At 39.9% G+C, this 20,711-nt stretch overlaps 1 protein-coding gene across 9 annotated transcripts in view; it reads left to right on the top strand.

Annotated features, from left to right (window-relative positions):
* FRY (FRY microtubule binding protein) overlaps positions 1-20,711 on the top strand; it is a 192,624-nt gene that overhangs the window by 64,078 nt on the left and 107,835 nt on the right. For 6 of the 9 annotated variants that reach the window (XM_083498834.1, XM_083498827.1, XM_083498826.1 and 3 more), the window contains one exon: positions 9,666-9,865. In XM_083498834.1, coding sequence (XP_083354960.1) covers positions 9,746-9,865 — 120 coding nt within the window. In that variant the 5' untranslated portion in view covers positions 9,666-9,745. Of the gene's footprint in view, positions 1-6,202; positions 6,771-9,665; positions 9,866-20,711 lie in introns of those variants that run through there. The other 3 variants (XM_083498833.1, XM_083498830.1, XM_083498831.1) reach the window with 2 other exon arrangements.

Here is a 20,711-nt window from a genome sequence, read left to right as displayed (position 1 = left end):
CCTGCTGCTGGAATGAAGTTAATACTGCATTGCATTTGTTATGTTTTGTAAACCACCCAGAAGACCTTGGCCAATGGGTGGTCTAGAAATGAAATAAACAACAACAGCATGGAAAGGCAGAGGTGAGTGAGGCAAGAACAAATGGGTACAAGTTATGAAAAGTACAGTTGCTCAATAAATAAATAATTCTGGTAGCTTTGGTCAGAGGTTTTGGGTATTCTGTTTAAAAAGTATTTAAACAGTGCCCTGAATCACCAGGAAACTAGAAATATTATCTCCTTGTGTCTTGGGATTTCCTGGTTTTAGAACAGACTAACATCCAGAGAAAAGCAACTAGAATGGTCAAGGGGTTGGTGTATTTTTCATATGTGAAAAGGATAAAGCAATGGGGATTTTTAGATTTGTTTGGGGAAAGGTAAAGGGGGACATAAAATGGATTTACAACATTAGAAATGGTGCAGGGAGATAAATTTTCTCTACTCTCTCAGTATACCAGAACTCAAAATTGAAGATGTTCAGAATTAGATGTGCTATTGTTCAGCAAATGTTAGCCCCAAATCCACAGTATTCATTGTAAATGGAGGGGGACAGGCATCCATGAGATTCTCACGGATCTTTTTGGAGGGAGGTATTAACATGGTCAGTTATATAGGGTGGAATACAATGTCATGCTAAGAAGATGGTTTCATCAGTGCCAGGCAGAATGATCTTTTCTTTCATCTCCTGACCCTCCTGAACAGCTTTGGGGAGGAAAGGCGTAAAAGTCCCACTGAGCTATAAGGACTTCTTGTTCTGGCATGGAGGCACGTTGTCTTTGTCTTCTTGTGAATGTCTCAGAGCCATCAGGGATGGCAGCAGTTGGAAACAAAAAAATGGACTAGGTCTTGTGAGACAGTTCTTACGTTAAGTATAACATGGGATAAAAAAACCCTTTATTCAGGTACAAGATGTTGTTGTGATTTTCTCAAATTAGAAAAAGTGGGCATTTTACCATCTCTTGATACGAAATGTTAATTTTTTTTACATATGATCTTAATGCGTTTTATAAGATGCGTTTTGTTTGGGGTTTGAGACATTTCAGGAGTTGTTGGCTATGTAGAGAGAATTTGCTAGAAATAATTGCATTACTAACAGTCAGTATTGAAAGCGAAAACATGACTTTATTATTTTAAAAACCAGAAGTGGAAAATGCCTATGTTTAGTTCCCGTCATAAGGGCGTTTCCATAAGTGAAAGGAAATATTCCCATAGTGATGTCATACTCTAAATGTGACGAGCTCCTACAATCAGCTATAAATAGCAGACGGATCTGCTGTCTTAAAGCAGTACTTGTGTGAGAATTTAGCATGTAAACTTTACAGCAAAAATAAACCTACTATTTCATAAAAGGTTTTCCAATAATCTCTTAAGTGTTAAAAATAGCATGTTTTTACAAATAGCAGATGAGACTTGGTTTGCTAGTTAACACCAGTAGAGCAATGAATCTGTGAAACAGGCTTGTATTCTATAATCCCACCTCAACAGGGCTGAATAAATTGCTGACTAAAGAGTGGGTCCTCCTTCTAGCTAGCTTAAGACCTCTGCTTTAGTGTAGTTCTCTGAAAGTGTCTCTGCGTGAAGAATGGCCTCATACAACTGTAGAGTCCTTTAAAATCCCTGCATGTTTCTCTTTCCACATGAAAGAAAAGCAGTGGTAAAATTCTGTTGAATTTTTAAATGTTGGTAGCTGTGATGGATTTTGAGGTATAGGATTAGGAAAACAGGAGAACTGTGGCAATCTTTGTGTGATTGCAATTAGATGGTGAAGTGTTTTCATACTTGCATAGCTTCCAAAATTTGATGAAGGGGAAACAAGGGGTACTTTTTCTGAATGTGGGCACAGTACAGTAGAGCTGTAAAGGTCATCCACTTATGAGCGGTTTTTGGGACTTACGGCCAAGATAACTTTTGGAAATCAAATTACAGTGGTACCTTGGGTTACAGACGCTTCAGGTTACAGACTCCGCTAACCCAGAAATAGTACCTCAGGTTAAGAACTTTGCTTCAGGATGAGAACAGAAATCGCACAGCTGCGGCGCAGCGGCAGTAGGAGGTCCCATTAGCTGAAGTGGTACCTCAGGTTAAGAACAGTTTCAGGTTAAGAACGGACCTCCAGAATGAATTAAGTTCTTAACCCAAGGTACCACTGTATACAAATCCCATTTTGTGTGTTAGATGTTATTTACACATTTTTAGCGGCACTCAGCCTCTCAGAATAAAAATACTAAAGCTTCTGCCAAATTCTAAACTTTCTAAACCTTAAAAACTTAAGTGCACGCTAGCAAGAATGTAAGATCCAAAAACTGGGACATTTCAGGATCCAATCAGAAACTGGGATTGGTTTCTGTAATTCTGGTCTGTCCCACTTAAATTGGGATTGTTGAGCGTTATGCAACATGTGTCTTCCTTGCCCAGACTGGGGAAAAGGTGGGATGCTTAGCACTGATGCCAGCTCTGCAAGTAAATCAATCATATGAGTGAAGCAGTACACCATTTTTGAACCTGACATATTTTTAGACATCAATCAAATTATATGTAATCTTACTTTATGCTAAATAAACAGCTATGTACTATCAGACATTGCCTTTCCCATGTACATAATGCAGCAACCTTTGCTGGTGCTAAGCTGGTCAGGATCTGGCCAGTGTCTGGGTGATGCCCTAGGCAGTTGTATCTATTGGTCGTTAACCTGCCCTGGTGTACCCTTCCTATCCCTTTGTTTCATCATGTTGTGTATGGAATTATCAACACTGTTTGCTATAACAAGAATACAACATTGCCACTCCGCAGAACAAAAGCAATGTAGTTACCGAAAAGTTAATATTCCTCTAAATTAAACTGTCAGAATACAGCTATAGAGATTGACTTTACATGTATCTTATTACTGAGAAGACTACTACTTTCTTTCTGGGATATGAAGCACATTTGCATTATCAATTTAAGCATTCTTCATATATGGTTGCATCATCTGCCACTGAAAATAGAACCAGGTTCTTAAATATTGTTGACAATATTCCATGGACTTCAGATGTCTCATAAGCTTCTGTTTGGAGCTTATTGTGTTATTTTTTAGGTATATTAAATTATTATTGAATAAACCTAAAAAATTCCGTAACAATTCCTGAAGTGCCTTCCCAGATAGGTGAATTATCTGTTGGTGGTCTTTGGGATACTGCATGCTAGAGGGAGTTTTTGAATTGTCTTCCAAACTTTGTTCAGAATTCCCTGTTGATCAGGTCTTATGCAAGGTATATCGAGTGTTTATATTGCAATGTCAGGAATTCTACATGTTTATACACTGATGGTACTTGTTTATAGAGAATGTCACAGCTGATTACAGGATTTCACTCCTTTAGGTGGAGAGCTGGGCATGCTTAAATTTCATTGATTTGGGAGTTCGGTGCATTCAACTATGCACTGGATTGTTGCCAAAATCTTTTCTGGTTTGGGTTATTAAGCTTTTGTGCTAGTTGTTCCAGGATGGTAGCTAGTGGTCTACAAATATCTAAGTAGATAAATATGCTTCTCAAAGTTATACATCTATAAAGAATACCAGGAGGAAGAAAGCCAGGAAAAAGTGCTGCTCTGCATAGCTGATGTGGTTTGGACCATGAGTGGAAGGAAAACAGTAGCAAATGCAGTTCTGCAAATGCTTGCACAAGAATTGCACAAGATTTCACTCTCCTGTCATAGGTAGGTTCTTGTTCTTTTCAGCCTCTTGCACAGCCTTTTACGCTAGTGCAAGAATATCTCTGGATTTAGTTAACGATCTAGCACAAGAGCTAAAACAATCCTGTACCTGGCCATTTAAAAAAAAACCAACACTTGCATATCCTGTATGCATATGCACTAGGCATCCTTACCTAACATCATGCCCTCCATATGCAGTTGGACTACAACTCCCATCATCTTGTCACCATTGGCCTTGCTGCCTGGCAGGAGTTGTAGACCAAAACACCCAGAAGGCACTATGTTGGAGAACCTAGAGTATACTGTACTATGATGACTGGCATGTGTTTTCAGTACAGTGGTACCTCTGGTTAAGAACTTAATTCGTTCCAGAGGTCCGTTCTTAACCTGAAACTGCTCTTAACCTGAGGTACCACTTTAGCTAATGGGGCCTCCCGCTGCCGCCACACCGCTGGAACATGATTTCTGTTCTCATCCTGAAGCAAAGTTCTTAACCCGAGGTACTACTTCCAGGTTAGCGGAGTCTGTAACCTGAAGCATCTGTAACCTGAAGCGTCTGTAACCCGAGGTACCACTGTAGTCAATTTCTATATTCTCCAGTCAGGCATTTAATCGTAATATCCAGAGGAATAGCTGTGTTAGTCTGTTGCAGCAAAAACAACAGAATCTAAGAAAGACTTGAGAAATTTATTAAGGAATAAGCTTGCATGGACTGTAGTCCACTTAATGTGACGTGCTATTTTGAGTTAATGGTTGGGGGGGGGAGTAGAATTGTAAACAGTGACTACAGAAGGAAATAAAATGCAGAAGACAGTGATCCTTATGTCACCATAAATGCACACAAAACAACATTGGGAGGTTGAAATGTCACCCTGTTGTTTTTTTATTGCGATTTCCGATGTCAGGTTTATATTCCTTTTTTAATTGAGACTGACCTGTTTGTCCTATGTGTCAGCAAATGCTGTCAAGTGTCACGCTGAAAGATGAGCAGGTGAATGAACCCCCTGGTGTGGGTGAGATTATTAGGTCTTGTGATAGTGTTGCCAGATTAGAAATGGGGACAGATCTGTATCTGCAGCAGAGTCTGGCCTGTATCTCTCTTATGTGGCCTCTTTTTGCTGGTTCCTGGCTGTTTCAGTTTGTGAGCAAATGCAGGCCTGCCACCCAAAGCCTGTCAGAGGACTGTGTCATTGTTTGCTGTAGATCATTGATATGTGTGAGCAGTTTTAATGGGAACCTGTCAATGACGAGTGGTGGTCTCTCATTTATCATCATCATCATCTTATTAATCACCTTCCACACAGTCATTTCAATATGGTGTACCATAAAGACAGCAAAAAAACAAGAACGTTTGAGCCTGCTAGTTCAAGCAGGAGACTGGTTTTGGGGAAATGCTCCGTAGGACATCAATCAGGACCAGTCTTTGCCAATCTGGTGCCCTCTGGGTGTTTTGGAATGCAACTCCCATCAGCCCAGTGGAAGAAGTATGGCTACACTATAAACTCCACAGAGAGGCTTGCTCATTCCTTTGCATCTGCTTTAACATTTTGCCCATTCACTGAAAGCATTGGGTTTGTCAGTGTAAGCCAATTCTTCATTTTTTCATTTGCAAAATCAATGTGACCAAGAGAACCATTTTGAAGATTCCCTGCCCACTTTCCCTTCCCTGCTTTTGTTTTTTTATAGCAGCTTGATCATTCAGGCTTAGATTGGTTTGTACAGTGGTACCTCGGGTTAAGTACTTAATTCGTTCCGGAGGTTCGTTCTTAACCTGAAGCACCACTTTAGCTAATGGGGCCTCCCACTTCTGCCGTGCCGCCGGAGCATGATTTCTGTTCTTATCCTGAAGCAAAGTTCTTAACCTGAAGCACTATTTCTGGGTTAGCGGAGTCTGTAACCTGAAGCGTATGTAACCTGAGGTACCACTGTATACTGAAAATTCCACTGACAGGAGTTTTTAAAATTTTCGATGAAGGTGGCATAACATCATCATGCTTTTTGAAATATTGATGATTTTAATGTTAAATATGTTTGGGCAGTCCGATTGCACACATGCTTACACAGAAGTTCAACAGAGTTCAGTGATGCTTACTCTCCAGCAAGCTGGCATCTTTGGGGTTAATTTATTTATTATTTATTAAATTATTTGATTCGCATCCCAGCTTTTTCTCCAAGGAACTAAAGACACCGTACATTTTTTTTCATCACAACAACCCTGTGCTAGGTTGAGACACAGTGGCTGACCCAAGGTCACCCTAATAAGCTTCACGGCTGAGCAAGGATTTGAACCCAGTTCCCAGACTCAGCGCTAACCACTGCACCACCCTGGCTGTACACCATGTAAATGTACCCTGTGTCATTTGCCTTGAGGATGAGTGGTTTACACTTCTCTTGACATGGGAAAAGGACACCGTCTCAGTTCTTGTCCTCAGGAATTCGCACTGTTTTCTACTTGCGGCCAAGAGTCCGTAGTTACAAAACAAAGGCTTTATCGCTTGCCCCTGTGTTATCTCTGACTTAGAATTCAGGAGAGAAACTCTGCCTTCAGCTCAGCCTGTGTGATAACGCATGTTGCCGGTATGGAAGGGTTGTTTATGCTGAACTATACAAGCAAGTCTCATGTTCTTGGAGTGCTTGAAGTATTTTGCTAATCTGTCGGTATACTATGTGCTTGCGGATAAATATAGACTGGCAGCCTACACTCTGCAACTTGTAGGTCATCATCGTACGCTGAAGCTAAAAATTGTCCCTTTGGTTATGGAAAGCGTGTTCTGATCAGGAAACCTCCTCCAGTTCGATTGCTGCAGATCTTCAGCACTTAAAAGTCAACACTCGCCCTCCCTTGAATTTGGGGGGTGAGGGAAGACCTACATGCTTATAGTGAAAGGACCAAACTGGGATCATGAAGCAAGCCATTTCCCCCTCAGTTTTAGAAACAAAAGAATTCTAAGGATTGGGACTTTTCAGGTATTTCCAGTCTCATGGAGATTTCACTAGCCTGCTGGAGAAGATCCAGTGTGATCAGCTTAATAAAAGGACTTGGTAGGTAAAAAGAAGATTCACCATGAGTCAACATTCCGAATTGTCGTATTGGTGTTGAATGCATTTCAAAACTTTTACGAGCCACATATAAATATATCAAATACTAGTCGTATTTTTACAAAGCTTTACTAACTGGGTGCAAGGGTTTGGTGTGTGTGGTTTTTTCCTTTTTGTTGGTTTGGTTTTTGGCTTCAGTTTTAGTTTACTACATATCTGGAATACTGCGGAAGTGACATAATTTCTACTTTCTCTCTTTGTAATGTATGTGTGGCACATAAACAACTGTACTTTTTTACATTATCCTAGACAACGCAGCACTGGCTCAAGAGTATATTAAATTAGAATGGTTTCATTAAATGACATAGAGTTTAATGAAATCTATAGTTGTTTGTTTCTCCCCCCAGTAATAGTAATGTCCATGAATAGGGCATTTATGCTCCTTTTAACATTTTTAGATTACAACACTGTGACATAGTTTAAGTCAAGTGTTTGGGTGAAGAAATTAATATAGAAAACAACGTATTCGAGGAATGTGTGTCTAGGATATAAATAAATTTAAATGGTGAGAATATTCTGCAATTTAGTAATGCTAGAAATCTTGTATTTTTTTAGTCTACCCTTTTGGAATGAAATTGTAGGAGAACAAAATGCTTTTTTGTGGCACACCAGTGGAATTTTCAACAAGTTTCCATAACTTTATTGTGTATATATAGGCTTAAAAAAAAATCTGTAAGATTCAAGCATGTGAATTCAAGAGATTGAATAATTTCTTAGAAGTAATTATTAAATTTTCAGATTTTTCTTCTTGCTAATTATATCTCATCTCCACCTTGCCCTGTCGCAGTCTTTCTGCCATTTCATAGCTTTGCCACCTCCAGCAGTTGTGGTTGTTGATAATATAGCAGTTCTGTCACACCTGTCACATCCACGTGATATCGTAGGTTGCTCATATAGTGTTGGAAGCATAGGAATATGTCTATATGAGAGAGATCTGATTGATTTGTCTTTAACTTTTTGAGATAGGCGGACATGTTGGCTTTATGTTTCAATAGTTTCCTCAGCTTGCGTAGTCTGAGGTGCTCTCTGTATGTGCAAATATTTCCTGGAGACAGGGTTCGATTCTAGGGTCATTGAGTTCCAACTGGCCTGTTTATCCTTCTGCTATACTCATCCATATAAATAAAAACTCTGTGCAATCTTTTTTTCCAGATGTGAACATTTAATATTGATGTACATCCTTTAAGTCACTGGTGCATAGACCCAATACAGAGCTTTCTTTCTTTCTTTCTTTCTTTCTTTCTTTCTTTCTTTCTTTCTTTCTTTCTTTCTTTCTTTCTGTAAGAGAACTAATGTCCTGTTTGATGTTGAAAAACATATGGGATACTCTCTTAGTATAGGCAACCCTTAACACAGACTTGGTATTTTTGAGACACCTACCCATTCTCACATTTGCAGGGTGTGTGCATGTCATGCTTTGCCTTTCAGTTTTGAATAGCAATTATTTTTTCCACTAGTGTGAGATAGCTTGTGTTCCCCCTTCCAACTATATTTGGAGAAGTATCAGCCATAAATGTTCCATCTTTGATTGATGTAAGATATTGCACCGGTCTCAAATGGCAAGAGGAAAAAAGTAGGTCAAATTATATCAGCTGGTTTAGGAATATGAAAATTAAAAAAAGTAAATCAGAACCTTGCTTGATATTAGGGAATTAAATATAACATCTGATAAAGGGACATGGGCTTTCTGTCTGGCATGATAGATTAAATTACCTTTTGTCTACTACGTAAACAATAGGAACGATTTCTGAAGAACTAACGTATGAGAGCAAGAGAAAAAAATTCTCCTGCATTTGGTTCAGGGAAAGAATTTAGGAACCTAACCCAATCAACTCCTGATTAACGTCAGCTGCTTTCAAAATCCAGTAAACATATTTCAGTATCAGCCCTGTGAAAGAGAAAACAGGGGCACTGTTATGAGACTTCTGCGTCCAATGTACCAATGTATTTTCTGCTTAGATTGCATACTGAGGAATCAGAGAGAGGAAGAGAATCACCCTACCCACAAATGCAAGGGTGTATCTAGGCCCTGTGCAAGGTTTTCTGGACTTCTGCAGCAGTATCTGTACCCTCTTTTTAGGGCTTGTGTGTGTGTGTTCTAACAATGCAAATCCCCCTGGTTTGCTTCTCTGTGCTTCCTGGTATTATCTATGGAAGTATCCCTTCTATGTATATCAGGCACATCATCTTCTGATGGGAAGCCTTGCTAGTGCAGCGCAATAGATCGCTGCAAATAAAAAAAGCATTATGTAAGCCCGCTTGACAAGGAAGTCACTTCTTTAAAAGGTTCTTATACTGTCCTTCCAGTACAGCTGAACAACTCGTTATGTCAACTCTAGTTACGTATTTCCACCCCAATGGTGTGCACATTTACGCTTGGTAAGCCCTACTGAGTTCTGTGGGGCTTACGCCCAGGTCGGTATGTCTGATGTTGTTTCCCTGTTCACTAGTGAAGTTTCCCATAAACAGCGCTGGTGTTTTTCCAAAAGGTTCAACACTAAATAGCCCAGGCTCCTTGGGTGTTCTGTCTGGCCTTTGGTTTGGACTCAGTCTGACCCTTGTGTTTCCCTCCCCTTATGGTCTTGATTTATCAGCTATTTTAAAATGAGGCTGCATTTTAAATTGTATTTTAAATTGGGGTTTTTTTCCCTTTTCTCTTTTCTCCCTATTATGTTTTTACTGTGATTTTATTGGTGTTAGCCGCCCTGAGCCCGGGGAGGGCGGGGTATAAAATTATTATTATTATTATTATTATTATTATTATTATTATTATTGGGGAGGGAAGGGACAACATTTTATAATTAAGTCTTATTAAAGATATATTTCTTTACTTTTCAGCTTCTCCGGTGGGTAACGGATACATCAAGCCACCCGTCCCATCTGTTTCTGGCACACAAAGGGAAAAGGGACCTCCAACCATGCTTCCTATCAATGTCGATCCAGACAGTAAACCTGGGGAATATGTCCTGAAAAGCTTATTTGTTAACTTTACCACCCAGGCTGAGCGCAAGATCCGCATCATCATGGCAGAGCCCCTGGTGAGTCAAGGAGAAATTAGCTGAACACTTCTGCCTGTGCTAGTGCAATTGCTTTATAATGTTTTTGCAGGTTTTATTTCACTTGACCCAAGAGAATAGTGTCATCTTATCATACTGAAACAGTGTGATCCAGGTTATGGTCTGGAGGCATGTGATGCAGTTGTCTTGCTGGAGTTTAGCAGGATCCAGTCACTATCTAGATAAGGAGCTGCATCAGAAACTTGCATGTGTTGCCTTGAGGTCTGCAAAAGACAGGCAGAATATAAATCTAATATATTTGTCTGTCTATGTTGCTTATTAAGAGCTTATTGGCTCTGTGTTTAATTATTTACAATGAGTCAAGCTGAATTTGTTGAATGGTTTCTTTAAATGTAAAGGTTCATCATTGTTCCACTCCATGTGTATGTCTTTAAGGGGCCGGAGCAAGGGCCAGAGCAAGATAACGAGACCCAGCTTTACAGCTGTGAAACATAGCAGGTGCTGCTGAGTTGTATTTGATTAAGGCGTGTCAGCATTTGGGTAGAGTATATAAGGAGCAGCACCTAGCTCTCCCATTACCCTGGGGGATGGGTTGGTGGTTGGGTCATGTTTGTTTGTTAATATATTTAGTGTTAATGGAGTTTTTGTTTTTCCTATTAAAACCTTCTTTAAGTTATTTTTGAGTCCTTTCTTTTTAATGCATGATCTCCCCAGCAAGCTCTCTGTAGCGTTACTATACTGCAAAAAGCCAACATCTTTGGTTATGGGCCCAGCTGCTGAGTGGATGACTGCATATTTTTGGACTCTGAGAAAGGTTTGAAAACTCCTTCTCCTGTTAGCGTAGTTTTTGTGGGTCTGGAAGAGTTCCAGAATGGTTGACCGGGTTCCTGAAGCTGAGAAGGCTCTGGTCTTCCCACAGCTAACAGATGAGAACTATAGTTTATGGTCTTTTCGGGTGGAGGCGCTTTTGACCTCTAGAGAAGTATGGACCTATGTAACTGATGACCCTCCTGACCCTGTAACTAATGCTTGGTCGAAAGGAGATGCGAAAGCCAGGGCGATAATTAATTTGGCAGTCAGCGACCAGCAAGTAGTCTATATAAGAAATAAGAAAACTGCCAAAGAAATGTGGGACAGTCTTGCAGCAGTGCATGTTAGAAAAGAGTCAGTGTTTGCATTGACATTTTTCAAGCAGTTGTACCAGACGAAGTTGCAGCCTGGTGGTGATTTGGCAGCACACTTGAGACGTCTGGAGGCAATACGCTGCGAATTAATTCGAAGGGACATGGAGATACCTGATATTCAGTATGTTTTTATCATCCTTTGTTCCCTTAATGAGGACTTTGATGGTATAGCTAGCCAGATATCTGCCGTTCCACCAGCACAATTAACTGTGGAAGGGGTAACGGCAAGATTAATGGGCGAGTTGGATAGAAGGGAGGCTTGTGCCATAAGCACTCCTGTTTCCAGAAAGAATGAGGAACGCCATATGCAAACCTGTGGTGATACAACTGCATTTAAAGCTGCAAAGCGTTGTTGGTTCTGCAATAAGCAAGGACATTTTGCAAGGGACTGCAGATCCAAAAGAAAGCAAAGTACTCCCAAGCCTGTTTCTGTTCGTCAATCACGGTCGTCAGCCCAGCAGCCGGCATCGTATAGTAGAGACAGAAACGAGCCGCGAGCTTTTCACGCTCGGACTAAAGATCGTAAAAGAATTAAAAATGCCAAGTGGAAGTCTTTTGTTATCGACTCAGGAACATCTCAGCACGTTTGCAACGATCGAAGCTTGTTTATTTCTTTCGAAGAGGAAATTGGTAATGTACATTTAGCCAATTCACAAGTTTTGCAGACGCTTGGCAGGGGTACCGTTAAACTTGACTCTTTAAACATTACAATAGCGAACTGCATTTACTGCCCGTCAATGGACAATTTATTGTCAGTAAGGTGCTTTGCCCGTCAAGGCATAACTGTGCGTTTCTTAAAGTCTATGTGTGAGTTTTTCGAGGGGAACAAACGTCTATTGTATGCCCGGGAATCTGATGGTTTATATAGACTGTATTTTCGCACCTACTCCCAATCGCCTATAAATTGCAGAGCAGCGCAGTCAAGCCAGGGGTTGAGGAATGTAAGACCACATTCCGGGTGTATCCACGTGGCGCACAGAATTCTGGGACACCTGAATTTTGCTGATGTAATTAAGACAAAGAAGATTGTTAATGGCCTCAACTTAAAACCATGCAAATTCTTTATGCAATGTCTATCCTGTTGCAAGAATAAGATTAAGGTTGCACGCAAGGGTAGGTGCTCAGATAGGAAAGTAACTGAGCCATTTGAGCGTGTACATTGTGATTTAGTCGGGCCACTCCCACCATCATTAGGAGGTTCTAAGTACTGGCTTACCCTGATAGACCAGTATAGTAGATATTGTTGGACTTATGCAATAGCTGAGAAGTCTCAAGCATTTGAGAAGTACAAGGTTTTTTTCAACTGGGTAAAAACGCACTTTAACAAACCTATTAAGAACCTGTTTACTGACCGGGGCGGGGAATTTGTTTCTGAGGATTTTGAGAGATTCCTGGAAGCGCAGGGGACTACTCATGAGTTATCTTGCCCCCGAAGTCCCTGGCAAAATGGGCTTGTTGAAGTTGTGCAGCGTGACCTGCAGGCAGGGGTTAAAACTTATCTGCACGATGCTAATCTGCCCAAAGACTTTTGGGCTGAAGCACTCCATGCTTTTTGTTATGTTAGAAATCGCAGTTATCATTCTGGTTTAGATGTCACCCCCTATGAGAAGCTGTTTAAAAAACGCCCTAATCTGAAATACCTACGTATTTGGGGTTCAGATGTAATTATGCATTATCCTGCTAAGCAGAAATTGGGTGAACGTAGTGTTCAGGGAAAATTAATGGGCTACCAGCAGGGGGCGTACAGAATTTACATACCAGCAACTGGCAAATTTCATATTACCAGAAGCATGATACAAACTGTAAATTGGAATGGGGTTGCTGTTTTCAAAGATACTGATGGTATAAATGATACTGAGGAAGAAGAGGAAGAAGCAGCAGCAGCAGCAGGAGAAAATGGTGCTTCTGAATTAATGGGGAAAGACAAAAAGCCTGTTGAATTGGATAATTTGTTTGATTTAAAGTCACAGGCACCTGAGGGGAGGTTAGATTCTCTTGAGTTTTCTGACCGTGAGCTTAGCCTACAGGCACCTCTTCAGTCTGACAATGATGATTTACAACCTGAAACTAGTAGTTCACTTAGTCCCATTAAGTCTGAGGAGTCTGACTCTCCTTCCGGACTGAGACGTTCAGATAGAAAGAGGCAGAAGCCACAGCGTTTTGCAGATGAACATTTTAATACTGTGTATGCCAATAAGGTGGTTTTTGAGCCAAAAAGCTACAGTGATGTTCAGAATTTACCTATGCACCAAGCTGTAAATTGGTATAAAGCTATGAACTCTGAGATAGCTTCTTTAAAAGAGTATAACACTTGGTGTCTTGTACCACAAACCCCAGATATGAGACTCATTGATTCAAAATGGGTTTATAGAGTTAAAATGAATGACAAAAATGAAGTTGCAAGGTACAAGGCGAGATTAGTTGCTAGGGGTTTTCAACAAATTCCAGGTGAAGATTATGTTTTGTGTTATTCACTAAGTGTAAAATATGAAACAGTTAAGCTTTTGTTAAAAGATGCATCACAATGTGGAAAAGCCCACTATGCAATGTTTCTCTGCTCTTAAGAGAGTGGTAATGTACCTTAAACATACCAAACATTATAGGTTGCAGTTTACAAAAAGTATTGACAAAGGTTTTGAAATTTTCTGCGATGCATCTCATGCAGTGGAACAAAATAATTGCAGGGGTGTGTCTGGTATGGTGTTTTGTTATAACGGTTGTCCATTTGAATGGAAGTCCCAGACACAAACCATTATTTGTCTCTCCACAACAGAGAGTGAATTATGTGCATGCGTTCAGGCCACTCGTGATGTAGAATGGTATCTGCAAGTATTTGCAGACCTACAGATGCAAGTAACACTACCAGTAAAAGTTTACCTTGATTCCCAGAGCGGACTTGCTATTCTGTGTTCAGAAACCAATACGCAGCGCACCAGAGTCTTAAGATTACGTTTAGAATTTGTAAAGAGACTAATTGCTGATGAAATGGTTGTATTTAAATATGTTCCAGGTGATAGTCAAATTGCAGACATTTTTACTAAAGCACTTCCAAAGGTTACACATGAAAAACATGTACAATGTATACTTTATGTTTTTGTTCCACAATGATGAACCGCAGGGGAAATGTTGAATGGTTTCTTTAAATGTAAAGGTTCATCATTGTTCCACTCCATGTGTATGTCTTTAAGGGGCCGGAGCAAGGGCCAGAGCAAGATAACGAGACCCAGCTTTACAGCTGTGAAACATAGCAGGTGCTGCTGAGTTGTATTTGATTAAGGCGTGTCAGCATTTGGGTAGAGTATATAAGGAGCAGCACCTAGCTCTCCCATTACCCTGGGGGATGGGTTGGTGGTTGGGTCATGTTTGTTTGTTAATATATTTAGTGTTAATGGAGTTTTTGTTTTTCCTATTAAAACCTTCTTTAAGTTATTTTTGAGTCCTTTCTTTTTAATGCATGATCTCCCCAGCAAGCTCTCTGTAGCGTTACTATACTGCAAAAAGCCAACAGAATTTACCAGGAATTGATTTGTTGCTTAGCTATTTGGGAATTGAAGTACATTGGTATTGCTTCTTGACACCGTAAAAATGTGTGTGTCTACATAAATTTATTTAACCCTGCCTTTCGACCGTGGTCCTCATGGTGGTTAAGGCAATTGTTAAAAACAATTTTTAAAACAATAAGTAGTAAAACCTAGCAAAATGGAAGGCAGATAGCGTAAAAGCTCTTTTTGCTCGGGGTTTTCCCGGTGCAGAAAGAGCTTTTAAGCTCTCAGACTTGCTTATGGGACTCTGTAGGCTCTCATGAGACCTCAAGATCTCATAAGAGCCCTGAAAGCAAGTCGGGGAGCTTTAAAGCTCTCCTGTCTTGCTTTTTTGGGGGGGTAGGGATAAGACCCATTTGGTGCGCTGACTTCAGATAGTAAGTTTGGCAGTTCCAGGGGGTGGGTTTGAGTATGTGCATTTTTGCATGTTCCCTGGGATCTGCAAAATATAATTTCACTTTTTAATAATTAAAATATATATTTAAACGGAAAGAGGGTCTTTAGTAGTAAGGGATAAATCTTTGCTGGATTAATCTTTGCTCACATCAATGGCTAAATAAGATCTGGGATCTTTTATCTTCAGGAGGATCACGGATGCCCATTTTAGTGAGTCAAACAATTTCCAGTAGCCCAGAGCCTAGCTAGGCTTGATGTTAAATATATATGTGCCTATTTCACATTCTCCATCACCACCAATGAAGATAAATCAATATTAGGTTTATAGGTTTAATTTTGTTGAATTTCTGAATCACTTCCCACAACAAGAATTCCCAGCTTACAGCATGCAATATCAAAGTTTTTACCATTTACCCTCCCTACAGTCCCAAAGTTGCTGCTAGAGGCAGGGAGCAAGTTTCCAATGCTGGCAATGGAAACTTCCTTCCCAGGCACTCTCTGATTTAACACTGCATCTGGTTTGGCCGTCTGTCTGATAAGCATCTAGGACAAGGATGCTGGTTGTCAGCCCATTATCTCGAGTAAAATGTCTGATGTGGACACAGCCTTAGCTAGGTTTCTTCATCTCCTGCTCTTTTGTACATTGTATTTTTATACACTTTCAAATGCTGAATTCCTTCAATTCTATTGATGGGTTTGTGCCACAGCAACAGGGACAGGATCCATCCAGTACAGTGGTACCTTGATACCTCGGATTATGTACTTAATTCGTTCCGGAGGTCTGTTCTTAACCTGAAGCGTATGTAACCTGAAGCGTATGTAACCCAAGGTACCACTGTATAGTGGAAGACCATTTCCCTTGTGACAACTTCCAGAAAGAGTCCTTGAGCTCTGTCCAACATGGGCCAGACACAAAGTTTGTGATGACAGAGCTTTCCATGATGTCGTTCTCGTTGCCTGTGGCCATGGGGTGATCGTGTAGAGTGCCCAGAGGCTACATGATAGACATAGGAGCATGTAGCCTTAGATAAAAGAGCAAATAATAATGTTGGTAAAGCTGGCCCTAACCTGCAGGCATTCCTTTCATACATCCTGCTCTTTATTCAAAATAGCAAAATAGACCCTGATTGCCATGTGCACACAGAGGAAGGCATTTCTCAACCCTGAACATGTCATCATCTGGTATTCCCAGATCCCATAGCTCCTAAAGAGCTTTTATTCATATGTATTTTGCCACTGAAACTTTGATGGAATTGTGAATTGAGACTCAAGAGAGATAAGAGAGTCAAATAGCCCATTGATGTGGCTAACTATATGTCACCTTCATTAGCCCTTGCATCAAAACTATTGTGGTCATTTCTTTGCTATTTGTTGCCCTTTGTAATATGTTTATACAGGCGAATTTTGCATAACGCAGCATGGCTGCTTTGTGTAGATTTAGAATGAAATGGTGCCTTGTATATGATGTGGTAACTTTGGAAGTGCGTCTGCATAGGCATTCAGTGTGTGTATTTTGCTATTGGTCTGTATTCATTTATATTCCAGCAGTGTTGATTCAGAACCATTGGAAGTATGTGAAAGTTTTCCATTTGTATAAATTGAGAGTCTTACAAAGTCCTCTTGAACAACTTCATTACTTCTCAGGCACTTGATCATAAGAGAAGAAAAACATGAGACTGGGATTGGGGTTATTTTGCACTGAATGACTATTAGTACCATATTTTTTGCTCTATTAGACGCACCGGACCATAGGACGCACCTCCCGCAAAAGCCAGGGATAGCTGTGCGAAGCCTCTGCAGGGCAGTGGGAGGAAGGCTCCCCGCTGCCCTGCGGAGGCTTCGCGCCACTAAGGCAGAAGCTAGAACAGCTAGAGGGAGCACTGCGCAGCGCTCCCTCTAGCTGTTCTGGCTTCTGGGGTAGAACAAGAAGCTCTTCCCACTGTCTGAATTCATCATCATATATATTGAAATTGAGTGTTCATGCCAATTATTTCTCTCATTTGTATATTTCAAACCTCTGAGTTGACTCAACAATTATTCTGGCCCCACCACTAAGTACACAGATTATAGACCTAGAAACATAGAAATTGCTTTGTCTCACCTTGTACCAGGTGTTTTGTATGAATTGATGCCCAGTTTATTTCCTGTAGATGCCAACTGGACTTTGAGTAAGCTGTGGTTACACTGGCTAGCTGGGATTGTGATGAGGATGTTTCTGCTTCTGTTAATCTTTAGAGAATTTCTCATTGGACCTATCCCATGTGAGAATGCCTGGCCGTTATGACTCCTAGGGGATAAGGATATCTGATTGTTTCAATATCTTTATTTTTTTAATCAGTGCTGGCAAATTCCTGTGGTTTGGGAGAAGCTGCCAAAAATGCTTCTGAATATTGCTGTAGTGCAAATATTCCCAGACCAGGATGCCTGACTAACTAGGTTTCTTTATTTATTCACAGAGCAGGAGTTGCCATCTACTTACCAGTGTAGTTCCTTGACATCACTTTAATTCCTGTGGTCCAGCTATCATAAATGCCGGTGACCAAGGAATAGATGGAGATAACACAGCTTAAAGCTGGTATGAACTCATCAATATTTGATCCGTGTGCCTCTTGTTGCTGCTCATCTCCCCAACAAAAAAATGTTCTTCCATAGGCTTATTGTTTTTCTTCTTCTCATTTTCTTCTCCCAGCTATGGTGTCTCAAGGTAGGACTGAGAATGTCTCCTACAGGAAATTCTGAAAAGGCACTGCCAATCCATGTGTAGACAGTTCTGAGCTAGATAGGTCATTGGTTTGATTTGGCGTAATAAACAGAAATTCAAATCTTCATTGAACACACAAGTAGCAGTATAGTTCTTTAGATCTGGGCCATAATTTGAAGAGCAGGATGTTTAGAGCTGCTTTGGGCCTATATTGCTACACAGACCATAATACAATACATCACACGTTCAACTGTTGGGTAGGCATCACTTATTGAGATTGAGGATAGCAAGCTGTTCTGAATATTCTTGAAGCTTTGGAGGGTGGGGTGAGGTGGAATTCTCTTGAATAAAATACTTATTCTTCAGAGTCATTCCTATTCACCCTGGCTAATTCAAATGAAATTGAATAACTGGCCATGCAATGGAATATTTTTGCTGAAAGGAATTGTGATGGACGACTCATTCTCATGTAATTGCTACTTTCCTTATTTTTTTGTCTTATTTCTTTGCAGTAGTTACCTAGTATCTCCTCCTTACAATTGGTAAAAGCCTAGCTGGAACAATTTATTTTACACTGCTGGCTTTTGAGTTACGGCGTTTACTTTCTTATGTGGTGAAGATTGTTTGTTCTTGGTATCTTATTTGCATAATTGTAACGAATTACCATTACAGTTATGTTCAACAAGATTAATTCCAGAAAGTGTCTTGTAAAATACTCATACATGCAGCTGGTGCAGACATAGCCTTAGTGTTGGTGCAGCCATAACCCTGTCTCATATTTTTTTATAAGTAAGTTTATAGCATTTGAAGAATCCAAGCCATGAGGCACAATTATCCTCATTTGTTTTGTGAAAAGCTAGCCGATTCCCGCCTTTCAGTGTGTTTAGCCCATGAATGAAGTCGTAGTCATGATTGACATTTAGAAAAGAAGATCTAGCCAATCAGACAAAGAGACGGCTAAAGGGAAACAGCAATTGGATGGTATTCCACTAAGTTTTATTCATTGTAGATCCACTGAAATTAAGGGGCCTAACTTAGTCATGTGCATTAATTTCAGTGGGCCTGCTTTGAGTAAAGCTTAGTTGAATACCACCCACTGTCTGGACTCTTACTATATAAAGAGTCTCTAGCTGACTTACAAAACTTGAAAAACATGAGTCATAATATAAAATCAGAAAAGAAGTACCAAAAAATACATTATAATAACATTTGTGGTTTTTTTAAATCTATGGAATAGACCCACTAAAACAGCAGCACAAATATTCAGTCGCAAAACGTATCATCCAGAAGAATCACCAGCAACTGCTTTACAAATCCAAAAATCTTCTAGCCGTTGTTATTGATTTTACTGCTCTTAAATGACATCCAGTGATGCCACACAGCCTTCTTAAGACAAGTTTCTTTATAATTTCTTGCAACTGAAAAAAAAGAGATCCTTTATTAAATAGAAGCAACCAGACCTCTTCCGGTATTTTTCACTGTGATCTCTATTCCAGCTGGAGACAAATAAGGAGAACAATCCACCCAAAAATAGGATTTCAAAAGCAGATCCTTAAATCCAACACACTGAAACGCCTTGTGCTTATCTTAACTTGGATCATGCCCAAATTATATAATTCCAAGCACAATGCCACCCTGAAAAGTCATGAGTTTCCCTTTATTTAGTGATTCTGTACTTTTAAAGCGCAGTTTCTAAATCTAACGCTGGTGCTGTATAAAGCCAAGTGCTCAGATGTTCTGCGTTAAGAAGTATTATTCATGGAGAAGACAAAGAAAGAAAATGTTTACTAATATTACTTTACCACTGTTTTGCTGAGCTACTCATAGAAGGGGGAAAGAGCATAACTTTTCATTTTCACGTAATCTTTCATTTTCTGCTTACCTTGTCAATTAGCTACTTTGATTGTGACTACAACAAATAATTCAGCGTGTAGCTACTGCACGTATTTTCAGGATTATGATGGGATATTAACCCACAAGTTAATAGCCATTTGTCTTCTTTTTTTAGTACCTGGAGTTAGTTGCTAGGCTTTGCACAACAGTAATTAAAGCTCATAAGGCTCTGGCCAGAGACAAACAGCCTTAAAACTCACATTTGCCATCTTGTCTCAGTTATCTTTTTTTTTTAATGTGTTCAAGCATATGTTCGTGCTTCATGGGGTTCTTTTTAGAAATGTAAAAAAAAAGCAAAGCAAAAACAAACTCCAGACTGAGTATAAGAAAGTGTTTGGTTATATGCATGCATGTTTCATGCATGTTCAGGCCGTTCTAAATCATCATTTTAAAAGCACATTTTTGTGATTGCCTCATTCACATAGAAATGGCAAAAAATAGATTCAGCGGCACATGCTACCAGGACGTGCCTTACTATGCAGCCTTTAAGTCAGCATAGGGTTGAAATCTGTCCAGTGATTATGTAATCGGACCATAAAATATATGAAGAGAAATGACAAGAAAGTGTTTAGACTGGGAGGGGGGGACCGAATCACGATTGAGTTTATTACGCCCAGTTATTCTGTTAATATTGCTCTCCTCAGCAAGCCTTCCTTTTAAAATCTGCTCGTTTTCCTGGGCCTTATGAAATAGCCTGCCCACAGCCGCCCTCCTATTTGCCTCACTAGATTCCTTTTGCCAGATGGAAGAAACCCTTCTATTTTTTAATTCACGGAAGCGATTTACATTTGCACAGCTGTTTTACTGTATTTTGCAATTCTCATTTTTCTTTTCGGTGTGTCCCCCCCCCCCCCGTTTTTTTGTATTTTAATATATATTTTTATTTATCTTTAACAAACCTCTATAATGAAGCATAAAATCGAACAAGCAAAACAATGCAATAAACATATCAACGATATCTCCATACTTGCAATACAAAAAGTGTGAATCTAGGCATCCACATCGCACCTGAATTTTATTTTTATTTTATTTTTTGCAACTTTGGCATGTCGCTTTGTATACTTTTAGACATGCATTTTGTAAATATCAGTTATGCATAAGAAGCTGTCCAAAAGAGGAGTGTGCTCTATCAACAGTAGCAGCTGCTCAGA

This window comes from Podarcis liolepis, assembly GCF_965112155.1.
Source record: "Podarcis liolepis genome assembly, chromosome: 4".
In the NCBI taxonomy this organism is placed as follows: domain Eukaryota; kingdom Metazoa; phylum Chordata; class Lepidosauria; order Squamata; family Lacertidae; genus Podarcis; species Podarcis liolepis.
The sequence above is the reverse complement of the archived record's forward strand: the minus strand, read 5'-3'. Positions and strand labels throughout refer to the sequence as shown.